Source organism: Cherax quadricarinatus, chromosome 5 (genome assembly GCF_038502225.1).
Source record: "Cherax quadricarinatus isolate ZL_2023a chromosome 5, ASM3850222v1, whole genome shotgun sequence".
Classification (NCBI taxonomy): Eukaryota; Metazoa; Arthropoda; class Malacostraca; order Decapoda; family Parastacidae; genus Cherax; species Cherax quadricarinatus.
In genome coordinates this window covers 56186070-56200480 of record NC_091296.1, presented here as the reverse complement: position 1 = coordinate 56200480, position 14411 = coordinate 56186070, and the positions used below count along the sequence as shown (strand labels likewise).

General features: G+C 38.6%; 1 protein-coding gene across 2 annotated transcripts in view; it reads left to right on the top strand.

Moving 5' to 3' along the window:
- LOC128684717 (equilibrative nucleoside transporter 1-like) overlaps window positions 1-13019 on the top strand; it is a 91641-nt gene extending 78622 nt beyond the window's left edge. The window contains exons 7-9 of one of the 2 annotated variants that reach the window (XM_070102355.1): window positions 2274-2359; window positions 3336-3535; window positions 11709-13019. In XM_070102355.1, the coding sequence (XP_069958456.1) occupies window positions 2274-2359; window positions 3336-3535; window positions 11709-11820 (398 nt within the window). In that variant the 3' untranslated portion in view covers window positions 11821-13019. The remainder of the gene's footprint in view (window positions 1-2273; window positions 2360-3335; window positions 3536-11708) is intronic. The other variant, XM_070102350.1, reaches the window with a different exon arrangement.
- The last annotated feature ends 1392 nt before the right edge of the window (window positions 13020-14411 follow it).

Below are 14411 nucleotides of genomic sequence, written 5' to 3'. Positions count from 1 at the left end.
TCCTGGTATACTCAGTAAACTTATTCATAATAACATATGTATAATAATTATACAGGCATCAATTGATGGAAAATGACCAAAATTTGCCCTTTACACAAAAAATTATTGGGTAAAATGTTGGATGCCTATATCAAGCAAGCATAATTCAGTATGTATGCCATGACAATAATATCATGTGGGAGTTCGATACGTGGATTAGGGTAGAAATACTCACGTAGGCTGTTATTACGTATAATCGTAGATATGTGGAGAGAACCCGCAGCCGTTACCTATCTCCTTGGTTACACTCGTCAAAACTGACTAGCCGGCTGGCCAGTACCCCGTAGTGGGTCTTTTGAAATAATGTCAGCTCAGCACAGACCGTGACTCAAGACGGTTGGTCGTTGAGTCAACGGACAGGTTACTGGTAACTGGTTACTACTACTGAGACTGGTAACTGGTTACTACTACTGAGAGCTCGGCGACGCTAACGTATGTCGTCCCGACATACAACTAATACGAACTAGAGATGGCAGGTATACGGCTTGGGCTGATTCTATACAATGTCAAAGAACACAACATGAAACATTATAGATACATAAGTAGAACATTGGAATGAAAGCTTACGTAACTGAAACTGTAATGCAATACAAGGTATACTATAGTACAACTTAAAACTCAACAAATGAACAACGAACTCAACATTGAGATTACAAGTGAAAGTATAGTAGTACCAACACTCTTATGTGGATGTGAAGCTTGGGTGGTAAATGCAGCAGCGAGGAGACGGTTGGAGGCGGTGGAGATGTCCTGTCTAAGGGCAATGTGTGGTGTAAATATTATGCAAAAAATTCAGAGTGTGGAAATTAGGAGAAGGTGTGGAGTTAATAAAATCATTAGTCAGAGGGCAGAAGAGGGGGGGTTGAGGTGGTTTGGTCATTTAGAGAGAATGGATCAAAGTAGAATGACATGGAAAGCATGTAAATCTATAGGGGAAGGAAGGAGGGGTAGGGGTCGTCCTCAAAAGGGTTGGAAAGAGGGGGTAAAGGAGGTTTTGTGGGCGAGGGGCTTGGACTTCCAGCAAGCGTGCATGAGCGTGTTAGATAGGAGTGAATGGAGACGAATGATACTTGGGACCTGACGATCTGTTGGAGTGTGAGCAGGGTAATATTTAGTGAAGGGATTCAGGGAAACCGGTTATTTTCATATAGTCGGACTTGAGTCCTGGAAATGGGAATTACAATGCCTGCACTTTAAAGGAGGGGTTTGGGATATTGGCAGTTTGGAGGGATATGTTGTGTATCTTTATACGTATATGCTTCTAAACTGTTGTATTCTGAGCACCTCTGCAAAAGCAGTGATAATGTGTGAGTGTGGTGAAAGTGTTGAATGATGATGAAAGTATTTTCTTTTTGGGGATTTTCTTTCTTTTTTGGGTCACCCTGCCTCGGTGGGAGACGGCAGACTTGTTGAAAAAAAAAAAAATTTCGTGCCACTAGTTAATGTGACAGAAAAGGCTAGAGGATAGGGAGTTCCCGGATAGCAATAATACATAAAAATGATAAACGTACTGATAGTAAAGATGCTAAAGATAATCATACAGGCCTCTCATAACACAGATTTAGGGAGTGCATTTTTATTAGAATATTTATCATATTATACCCTGAAGTTATTAGAAAGCAGTTCCAGCTTGTGTTTAATGCAGTTAAAGTTGGAAAAAATGAATGTGGGTTGGTTCTCACTCAGAAAATTCCTGTCTGCACCATAAAGATGAGGAAAAGTTGAAATTGCAGCTACTCTATGAAATATTACTGCTGTAAGTGATGGTGAAAGCTGGTAGTGATAGTGTCATAGGTGTTAGGACAGGTAGGTTGTATAGGTGATAGCTGGTACAATAAGAATTATTACTGGTTGTAGGTGATGGTGGAGGGTGGTGATAGTGCTGGTAGGTGGTGATAGATGGTGGTGTTAGATTAGCAAACAACCACATTTACAATGTAAGGTATCAAGAACTATATTATTTTGACAATAAACCCCCTCCCAAAAATTGTATGGTTTTCTTGGAGGTATTGTGTACCTAATTGTATTTTTTACATACTATATATTATATATGGTGTATTGCATAGAATGATTTTACACAAAGTAACAGTTTAAAGACCATAACTGTCATGTTATGTGAGGTCATAGTGTATTTTATGGCTTACTCTATAAGATTGCTTTAGATCTGTTCAGTGTTTATTAGAAACTGCTGAACTAGTGCATATATTTCTTTAAAATAAATTTTTTTTCTACAGATGTGTACTTCCAGCCTGTAGTTACTTTTCTATTGTTCAACGTGGGTGACTATATAGGTCGCCAAGGTGCTGGTTTTCTAATGTGGGTAAGTCAAAACATACAGATTTTGTATGATATTTTTATACGTTATATGGGAATCTTTATCCGGGTACAGTATATAATAATAGTAATAATTAATGAGGAATCATGAATCATTTAAGCCAGTAGGGATTATGCAGCACCTTTGAATTGAGGGCAAAGTTTGCTTCAAGAAAGAGGAAGGTAGCCTTAAATCATTGGATCAAGAGCCTTTCTCCAGCATTAGGCGCTTTCCCTTGAAGGATATAAGAATATGGACTTGCCTCATAGATTGCAGATATCTTTATATCTAGATACTGTGTGTAATTTGATGTTTAAATATTTTGGTAGTATTGTATTGTCCTTTGTAATGTTTAGAAGGAAGCGAGTGAGGTATGAATAAACTACACCACAACAGAGGGAAATACATATTGAATAGAAAGTGTAGGTAGTGTTATGTGTAGCTCTGTTGTACGAGGGTAAACAGGACGGTACACACAAATTGAACAAATAAGACATTAACAGGGTGAGACAGAGGGATCAACTTTTAAATGTTGGTACAGTATAGAAAAACTCTTGATAGGTTATACAGTATTCAGATATTAAATGTTCATATTTGGTTATATCAAGAATGAGAATTAAAATTTAGGTTGTATTCATAATATACAATGTACATATAAATTTTTATCAGCATTTGAAAAAATATAATTTGCTAAGATTATAATTAACAGTTTTACACAGTTGATTAATTATTAATGATGTAAAGTTAAATTATAAATATTTATGTACCAAGTAATTTGAGATGGATGGTTTTTAATGTAGAAATAGGTACAGTATATGAAAAAATTACAATGTAAATATTTTTGTTTAAAAAATAGGAGAATTTAACAGTTGAATTACAGTACGATATATTAAAAATTATTAGCAGCCAACTAAGAATCTTTAAGCATAGGTAAGGCACAGTACTTGAATGCTAAGACCACTTTCTCTATCATTTTCTTCAGCCTCAGCGTGGATCAAAGATTCTGTACATTATGGTATTGTTGCGCGTTGTTTTCATTCCTCTGTTCCTTCTGTGCAACCACAACCCTAACTCAGCCATTCCAACTGTATTTGGCCATGATGCTTGGTATGTGGTTTTCATGCTCCTCTTCTCCCTCTCCAACGGCTACTGTTCATCACTCTGCATGATGTACGGCCCAAAGTAAGTAGAAAGTCAATTTATTATGTCTGTGTATTGAGTTGGATGGTTGCAAAATATCAACAACTGTTCTAGGTATAAGGAATTTCTTGTATACAATTTCTCTTGGAGGCAAACTATGTCTTCTTGTATTTTACAGAGGAGTGAATGAGAATGAGACAAAATGTTTAGGAGAATGAGAGAAACAGAGAAAGAAAATGTGTCATATACAGTTAACCCTCCCAGTTTGCAGCAGGTTACATTTCCAGAGGGCCAATGAATCCAAAATTATTTCTTATTTGATCAAAATTTTTACTGAAATTATTGACTCTCAGTGCTCTTTTTTTTTTTTTTCTTCTTCTTCTTCAACAAGTTGGCCATCTCCCCCATAGGCAGGGTGACCCAAAAGAAAGAAAAAATCCCCTAAAAGAAAATACTTTCATCATCAATCAACACTTTCACCTCACTCACACATAATCACTGTTTTTGCAGAGGTGCTCAGAATACAACAGCTTAGAAGCATATACATAATAAAGATATACAACATATTCCTCTAAACTGCCAATATCCCAAACCCCTCCTTTAAAGTGCAGGCAATGTACTTCCCATTTCCAGGACTCGAGTCCAGCTATATCAAAATAACCGGTTTCCCTGAATCCCTTCACTAAATATTACCCTGCTCACACTCCAGCAGCTCGTCAGGTCCCAAATACCATTTGTCTCCATTCACTCCTGTCTAACACGCTCACGCACGCTTGCTGAAAGTCCAAGCCCCTCGCCCACAAAACCTCCTTTACCCCTTCCCTCCAACTTTTTTGAGGACAACCCCTACCCCGCCTTCCTACCCCTACAGATTTATACTCTCTCCATGTCATTCTACTTTGATCCATTCTCTAAATGGCCAAACCACCTCAACAACCCCTCTTCAGCCCTCTGACTAATACTTTTATTAACTCCTCACCTAATTTCCACACTCCGAATTTTCTGCATAATATTTACACCACACATTGCCCTTAGACAGGACATCACTGCCTCCAACTGCATCCTCGCTGCAGCATTTACAACCCAAGCTTCACACCCATGTGAGAGTGTTGGTACTACTATACTTTCATACATTCCCTTCTTTGCCTCCATAGATAACGTTTTTTTGTCTCCACATATACCTCAACGCACCAGTCGCCTTTTTTTTTCTTCATCCATTCTGTGATTAACCTCATACACAAATAACCCGCACATAAAAGACAGAAGCTTACGACGACGTTTTGGTCCGACTTGGACCATTGACAAAGTCACACTAACAGGGGAGGAGCAGGACGGCTATATATAGGCAGGAAGAGGTGGATGTAGTAGTAGTGGTAGTAGTAGTAGTAGTAGTAGTAGTAGTAGTAGTAGTAGTAGTAGTACAAGAATTGTATATAATACCGGCAGGATGAAATGACACACGCACAACACCCGGGCATCCCCACCGTAGACGTTTCGCCATCCAGCCAGCCACTGGATGGCGAAACGTCCACAACAAAGACAACCAGACGCCGCACATGTGTCTAATTTCATCAGTAGTTGTAGTAGAAGAAGAAGAGGTAGTAGTAGTGGTAGTGGTAGAAGTGGGAAATAAGGAAGACGAGCCAGTCAAATACAAAGGAAGGGGAGCACTGCAAGAGAGCTAGAAACCCACAGAGGGAGAGCAAGCGCATCGAGGTGCGTGAAAGGGGAAGTGGTGAAATAAAATAAAGAAGGAACAGAAACACGAGACAGGAGAGAGAAAGACAACCCAGAGGAGAAAAGGAGAGAGGAAAGGGGAAGAGGAAGAAGAAAAAGAAGAAGAAGAAGAAAAAATGAGGATTCAGGTTAAGTCACGGGTGTTCTGAAGTTTGGAGCATTTTACAATGTAGTGGGAGAGGAAGGCATCTACAGAGACGAAGCCAGGGCTAAGGTTCATACAAGGAAAGTTGTGTATAAGAGAGGATTCAACTAAACGGCGACTGTTCGAGTTGGAAGTAGGGAAGACAGTTTTAGCAGAAGACCAGTCAATAGGATGGCTATGATCTCTGACGTGACAGAAAAGAGCATTGTTAGTGTCGGCAAGCCTAACACTATTTTTGTGCTCCCTAAGTCTGTCAGAAAGAGATCGACCAGTTTCTCCAAAGTATTGAAGAGGACCTTGTTCAACGGTTTCGTGTCATCTGTCCCTCTCTTCCCTATTTCTATGGCCTTCCCAAAACTCATAAACCTGATATTCCTCTTCGTCCTATCATATCCTCTAGAGGTTCTGTCTCTTATTCTCTTGCTTCTTGGCTGGCCAAAACCCTCACTCCCTTTCTTGGTACTTTTTCTCCTGCCCACCTCCGTCACTCTCAAGACTTCATTGAACGGGTTCGCTCTCTCCCAACCTGTAAGATGCTTAGTCTTGACGTTGAGTCCCTCTTCACCAATGTCCCTCTTGATGATGTCCTTGATTTCCTTAGAGAGAAGGCCCATGAAGGGTTTCTTCATCTCCCTATCCCCACTGATGTCTTTCTTGATCTGATCCGCCTCTGTGTGGACTCTAACTCCTTTTCCTTCCAAGGGAAATATTATTCCCAAACCTTCGGTGTCGCTATGGGCTCTCCTCTCTCTCCTGTCCTTGCTAATCTTTACATGGAATACTTCGAGACTGTTCTTCTTCCTACCCTCGATGTGCAACCTTCACTCTGGCTCCGCTATGTGGATGACATCTTTGCTCTGTGGCCTCATGACTCCAGTCTCTTCCAACCTTTTCTTGAAGCTCTTAACAATCTTGCCCCTTCCATTAAGTTTAAAGCTGAATGGGAATCTAATTCCTTACTTCCTTTCCTTGATGTCCATGTCCACCGCTCAGATACAGGTTTTTCCTTTTCCGTTTACTGTAAACCTATGCACAGTGGCATGTACATTCACTACTTTTCCTATCATGCTTCCCCTGTCAAGAAAAGTGTTCTTATCTCCCTCTTTCTCCGTGCCCTCCGCATCTGTGATCCTCAGTTCCTTCCAGCAGAAATTTCCACTCTTTATAATTCGTTCTCCCGTCTTGGCTACCCTTCCCATTTCATAGACTCTGCCCTCTCACGTGCTAAACGCAATTTCTTCTCTCCCAAACTCTCTACTCATGGGAACTCTTCTATCCTCTGCCTTCCCTACATTTCCGGTCTTTCTAATCTCAACAATTCTCTCCGTCCCTTAGACATCAAGCTTACCTTCCGCCAGACTAACACTCTTCACACTAATCTCGTTCATACCTCTCCTCCCTCTACAGATGTTCCTGGTGTCTACTCTATTTCTTGCTCCTCTTGTCCTCTTCAATACTTTGGAGAAACTGGTCGATCTCTTTCTGACAGACTTAGGGAGCACAAAAATAGTGTTAGGCTTGCCGACACTAACAATGCTCTTTTCTGTCACGTCAGAGATCATAGCCATCCTATTGACTGGTCTTCTGCTAAAACTGTCTTCCCTACTTCCAACTCGAACAGTCGCCGTTTAGTTGAATCCTCTCTTATACACAACTTTCCTTGTATGAACCTTAGCCCTGGCTTCGTCTCTGTAGATGCCTTCCTCTCCCACTACATTGTAAAATGCTCCAAACTTCAGAACACCCGTGACTTAACCTGAATCCTCATTTTTTCTTCTTCTTCTTCTTTTTCTTCTTCCTCTTCCCCTTTCCTCTCTCCTTTTCTCCTCTGGGTTGTCTTTCTCTCTCCTGTCTCGTGTTTCTGTTCCTTCTTTATTTTATTTCACCACTTCCCCTTTCACGCACCTCGATGCGCTTGCTCTCCCTCTGTGGGTTTCTAGCTCTCTTGCAGTGCTCCCCTTCCTTTGTACAGTGGACCCCCGCATAACGATGGCATCACATAGCGATTTTTCCGCATAACGATTACTTTTATCGCAAAATTTTTGCCGCGCATACCGATTAAAAACCCGCTTACCGATTTTCGTCCGAGACGCGTCCAATGTGCCCTCAGCCAGCCTCACATGTGCCGCCCCGTCCCATTGTTTACCAGCCAGCCTCCGCGGTAACATCCAAGCATACACTCGGAATATTTCGTATTATTACAGTATTTTCGGTGCTGTTTCTGGAAAATAAGTGACCATGGGCCCCAAGAAAGCTTCTAGTGCCAACCCTACACCTCAAAGGGTAAGAATTACTATAGAGATGAAGAAAGAGATAATTGATAAGTATGAAAGTGGAGTGCGTATAGCCGACCTAGTCAAGCTGTACAAGAAACCCCAATCAACCATCGCTACTATTGTGGGCACCAGAAAGACAATCAAGGAAGCTGTTCTTGCCAAAGGTTCAACTGTGTTTTCGAAACAAAGATCGCAAGTGATGGAAGATGTTGAGAGACTCTTATTGGTGTGGATAAATGAAAAACAGATAGCAGGAGATAGCATCTCTCAAGCGATCATATGTGAAAAGGCTAGGAAGTTGCATGAGGATTTAATTAAAAAAATGCCTGCAACTAGTGATGATGTGAGTGAATTTAAGGCCAGCAAAGGTTGGTTTGAGAGATTTAAGAAGCGTAGTGGCATCCATAGTGTGATAAGGCATGGTGAGGCTGCCAGTTCGGACCACAAAGCGGCTGAAAAATATGTGCAGGAATTCAAGGAGTACATAGAAACTGAAGGACTGAAACCTGAACAAGTGTTTAATTGTGATGAAACAGGCCTGTTCTGGAAGAAAATGCCAAGCAGGACCTACATTACTCAGGAGGAAAAGGCACTCCCAGGACATAAGCCTATGAAAGACAGGCTTACTTTGTTGATGTGTGCCAATGCTACTGGTGATTGCAAAGTGAAGCCTTTATTAGTGTATCACTCTGAAACTCCCAGAGCGTTCAGGCAAAAGAATGTCCTCAAGGATAATTTGTGTGTGCTGTGGAGGGCAAACAGTAAGGCATGGGTCACTAGGGAATTTTTCTATAACTGGTTACACCATGCATTTGCCCCCAATGTGAAAAATTACCTAACTGAAAAGAAATTAGAACTTAAGTGCCTCCTGGTGTTAGACAATGCCCCTGGTCATCCTACAGACGTGGCAGAGCGACTTTATGGGGACATGAGCTTCATTAAGGTGAAGTTTTTGCCTCCTAATACCACTCCTCTCCTGCAGCCCATGGACCAGCAGGTTATTTCCAACTTCAAGAAACTGTACACAAAAGCTCTGTTTGAAAGGTGCTTTGTAATGACCTCAGAAACTCAACTGACTCTAAGAGAGTTTTGGAGAGATCACTTTAATATCCTCAATTGTGTAAACCTTATAGGTAAGGCTTGGGAGGAAGTGACTAAGAGGACCTTGAACTCTGCTTGGAAGAAACTGTGGCCAGAATGTGTAGACAAAAGGGATTTTGAAGGGTTTGAGGCTAACCCTGAGAATCCTGTGCCAGTTGAGGAATCCATTGTGGCATTGGGAAAGTCCTTGGGGTTGGAGGTTAGTGGGGAGGATGTGGAAGAGTTGGTGGAGGAGGACAATGAAGAACTAACCACTGATGAGCTGATAGATCAACTTCAAGAGCAAGAGGCCAGACCTGAGGAAACTGGTTCAGAGGAGGGGAGAGAGAAATTGAAGAAGTTGCCTACTACAAAGATAAAGGAAATCTGTGCTAAGTGGCTTGAAGTGCAAACCTTCATGGATGAAAATCACCCTCACACAGCTATTGCAAGCCGTGCTGGTGATTATTACACTGACAATGTTGTGAAACACTTTAGGCAAGTCATAAAGGAACGAGAGGTACAGGCCACTATGGACAGATATCTTGTGCGAAAGAAGTCCAGTGACTCTGAAGCTGGCCCTAGTGGCATTAAAAGAAGAAGGGAAGTAACCCCAGAAAAGGACTTACTACCTCAAGTCCTAATGGAAGGGGATTCCCCTTCTAAACACTAACACACTCTCTCCCCTCCTCCCATCCCATCAATCATCACCAGATCTTCAATAAAAGTAAGTGTCATTTAATTGTGCATGCCTTTTTCAGTTTGTGTGTATTAAAATTAACATTTCATGTGGTAAAAAAAAATTTTTTTCATACTTTTGGGCGTCTTGCACGGATTAATTTTATTTCCATTATTTCTTATGGGGAAAATTCATTCGCATAACGATTATTTCGCATAACGATGAGCCCTCTTGCACGGATTAAAATCGTTAACCGGGGGTCCACTGTATTTGACTGGCTCGTCTTCCTTATTTCCCACTTCTACCACTACCACTTCTACTACCTCTTCTTCTTCTACTACAACTACTGATGAAATTAGACACATGTGCGGCGTCTGGTTGTCTTTGTTGTGGACGTTTCGCCATCCAGTGGCTGGCTGGATGGCGAAACGTCTACGGTGGGGATGCCCGGGTGTTGTGCGTGTGTCATTTCATCCTGTCGGTATTATATACAATTCTTGTACTACTACTACTACTACCACTACTACTACATCCACCTCTTCCTGCCTATATATAGCCGTCCTGCTCCTCCCCTGTTAGTGTGACTTTGTCAATGGTCCAAGTCGGACCGAAACGTCGTCGTAAGCTTCTGTCTTTTATGTGCGGGTTATTTGTGTATCGTTCCAGTCACGGTATTGTGCCTTTTTGTTATTTATTAACCTCATCCTTCATAAATCCATCCGCTGACATGTCAACTCCCAAATGTCTGAAAACATTCACTTCTTCCATACTCCTCCTCCCCAATTTGATATCCAGTTTTTCTTTATCTAAATCATTTGATACCCTCATCACCTTACTCTTTTCTATGTTCACTTTCAACTTTCTATCTTTACTCTAACTCTAGCTTCAACTAAATAATGATCCGATATATCAGTTGCCCCTCTATAAACGTGTACATCCTGGAGTCTACCCATCAACCTTTTATCCACCATTACATAATCTAAAAAACTACTTTCATTACGTGCTGTATCATACCTTGTATATTTATTTATCCTCTTTTTCATAAAATATGTATTACTTATTACCAAACTTCTTTCTACGCATAGCTCAATTAAAGGCTCCCCATTTTCATTTACCCCTGCCACCCTAAATTTACCTACTACTCCCTCCACAACATTTTTACCCACTTTAGCATTGAAATCTCCAACCACAAGTATTTTGGCCATATAGTATATTATATGCACTATACACTCACTATATACACACTATATACTCACTGTTCGCTATGCCATCTGCAGTTGCTTGAGTTCATGAAACTCCTCAAAGCAGGGTTCCATGACTGTGGAGTTTTTTAAGTTTTACACATTAATCATGTGTCCTTGCACATTCTTGTTTTCCTGGTGGTATTAGAACATACATAACGTTTCCTGGTGGTATTAGAACATACATAACACATATTTCCTGGTGGTGTTAGAACATACATAACACATATTTCCTGGTGGTATTAGAACATACATAATGCATATTTCTTTTTCTCAGTGGAAGGAAGTTGTGTTATGTAGTATTTTGAAGCTCATCATATTTTCCTTGCATTATATGTGCAACCTGTCATTATGGGTGGCAGTTTAAGGGTTAAATACCACTCTAGTCTAGTTAATATTGATGGTCATAAGAAAAAATGAACTGAAAGGAGAGAAATTCAGATATGGAAAGAGTCAGTGGACACAATTTGAATAAGATCTTACAATTAGTTTTCAATTTAGAGGTCGTACGCAAAGCCTCGAAAAAATGGGTACAATGAGAAATCCATGAATAATTTTATAGTGGTTGCCCATCAACAAAAATGTTGGATAATTAAATTATTCAAATTCTAGGGGCTAATGAAGTTATGACATACTAGACAGCATCCAACACATGCCATACAGTATTGAATCTTCCATTGTCCTGGAGCTTCATGTAGAGTTTCATCATCTTAAAGTGATGTGGTGTTACATTGGCCCCTAGTAAAGGTGAAAAATTCCTCTCTGTCTGTGGTACTTCAAGGGTAACAAAGAGTAACGTCTTAGAGGCTGTGAGGTTCTGTGCTCAGTAAAAGTAAAATTTACAGTGGTATTGCCAGTCTGGATATCATGTCCAGTTGAATTAACTTTAAACATACAGGGGAAAAGTAAAGAGAGAAAGGAAAATATTGATAAATTTAAAGAGCACAAAGTACCAAATTATTACCAACTAACTAGCAATTGATAATGAATGTACTTTTAGATCAGTCAGTGAATTTAAAGAAAAAATCTAATCTCCTTTTATATATATTTATTTTAGGATGGTGTCTGAGGATAAGGCTGAAGTGGCTAGTAGTATGATGGCTGCCATGCTGGGCTTAGGCCTACTTACTGGAGGCCTCTCTTCATTTGCCTTTGCACTCATTGGTTAGAGTGCCCTAAATAAAATCGCGATGTAGATCAAAGGCTTCAAGGTGTAATATTAGTGGTTGAAATATATTACAATGAAGACCCTGCTTCTTTATCAACAATCAACAGTGTTCTGTAAATTGTGATACAAGAGAATTAAAAAAAATAATTCTTTAGAAACTGTAAAGGATTCAGGATTATGTGCATGTGTATGTGACAGTAAAACCAGTAATATTCTGTATATTGTGCATATGCTATGCTGTTGTTAACTGGTTTGCTTCTGTTTTGAGCCAGATATGTAATGGAATGTTGTAGTAAATGTGAAAGGTATTGCTTACTTTCCAGGTAGCAGTAACAGTTGTAAGATACATCAAGGTCTAGTACTACCAGTATTTTAGTTGTAGGTGATCATGAATTAGAAAGGTTAAGAATCACTGGATATATATATCCAGTGCTTTTGACTATCAGCTGGGAGTCTTATATTGATCATTTGTACTTTGTTAAAGTTTTTAACTACTAATTCACACAAACTACAATTTGATTTCATTTCATATTTTTTTTTAAACTGGAGAAATTAATGCTTGCATTGTTTGTATACAACATGAAAGTTTTTTTTTTACCTACATTGCAATAAACTGCAACTAGTTTCCTGTACAGTTAGCATTAATTTCAGAATTTATCTTAATTTTAAAAGTTAAAAATGATTCTGACATTCAAGATCACAGTACAGTTAAGAGACTCCAGTCAGTTTTGGCATTAATTAATGTTGTGATTAGTGTGCAGAAAGTATTTATATTTTTAATCAGTTTTTGTGGCAAGGTACAGCTCTATACAAAATCTGATTGTCAAAGCTTATTGTTGTTTCATTTATTTATAAACTTTCATAAAAGCTTTAAATTTAGTGTAAATGTGATATATTTATTTACCTAAAAAGTACTGTATTATATTGCCATTATCGGATCACAAAAGTTTTTGTTCATGACTAAACTATTGTATCACATGAGGATTAGATCCAGTCCCCAAGGAAGATAGCAGAGTTTAGGTATGAAAAGCCTTGGAAAGGTTACTGTTAGGCAAATTGATTATAGTTTATTTTACATAAAGGTGTACTAGGTACTTTATTTTGCTATGTTCATGTTGATGCAAAAAAAAAAAAAAATGATAAAAAATTCCATAACTATATTTCACTGTTTTCCTTGGAAGAAGGCAGGGAAGTAGAATATTTGGGAGATTCTGTGTCTTGGTAGAAAACTTAGGAGAATTATTTTGTTAAGTTTTCTAGATTAGGTAATTTGAAAATGACCTTTTTAAGCTTGTTGATTTGACTTATTTGACAAGGATCTTTTTGCCATACAAACCAAGTGCATATTTATATTTGCTATAACTTCATAAAAATCCACCTGAATATCATGACATTATTATATTTCATTGATGTTAAATATTTTTTTTTTTTTTTTTTTTTTCAACAAGTCGGTCGTCTCCCACCGAGGCAGGGTGACCCAAAAAAGAAAGAAAATCCCCAAAAAGAAAATACTTTCATCATCATTCAACACTAAATAAATAATACTAAATAAATTCAGCCTGACCTTTTGACTAAATTATATTATGTTATGTAAATTTTAGTCAGGTTTGGCTAGATTGATAAAAAATAAATAATTTGCATGCCATGTTACTGTAATTGACAGATTTCTCTATCCGTGTATATGGTAAGAGAATTTTCCAAAAATTTTATTTTTTGGATTGTTTGATGGGCTTGGCTTATGAGGTATAAAATCTATAAAGTATATAATTTTTTTTTTTAAGATACTGGCCTTTTTTCACTGTACTTCCAACCCAGAAATCTCAAGTCCAACAAACCAGTTTCTCCCCTGGCTATAAATATTACTCGGTGATGTAGAGTAATATTAAAAGTTTCACTATTTTTTATATTTGATGTACTTTATTGTAACATAGTTTACTTTGAAGTTCTGTATTGAAACTGTCAGAAGCCCCAATTTAAAAATGTTGACTGTTGACATTTTTCCAAAAAATATATATCTTTCTTTCAACACACCGGCCGTATCCCACCAAGGCAGAGTGGCCCAAAAAGAAAAACTGAAGTTTCTCTTTTTAAATTTAGTAATTCATACGGAAGAAGGGGTTAAATATATATATATATATATATTTTTTATAAAAACTAAGCCCATTTTTGTGGTGGTAATGAAAAAAATATCCCATCAGTGTTGAAGGTTGATGTCCTGCTGACAGCAACATTGACAATTGCCACGTGCTCCACATTATTTTATTTTTTTGTACTTTTTTTCTGGGGCTTTCAAACCTTTTTATACATTTTCCAGTAATTTATTTTTCTGGCCTGTGAGACCCATATCATGCATAATGTACATGTATCCACTTATATGCAGCACAGTACCCACATTAATAGTGTTATCAATCCATTGTTTACAAAACACATTTATAAATTTAAACACACATGGTTCCAAATGTTTCACATTGCTACTGTTTTAACAATCTTCTTTTTATGTTCAGTCACTGGTCATATTCCTAAAACTGTTGCACTTTGTGGAAGTTCTAGAAACATGGCTTATTCACTCTGCTGTTTTATACTGTACACATA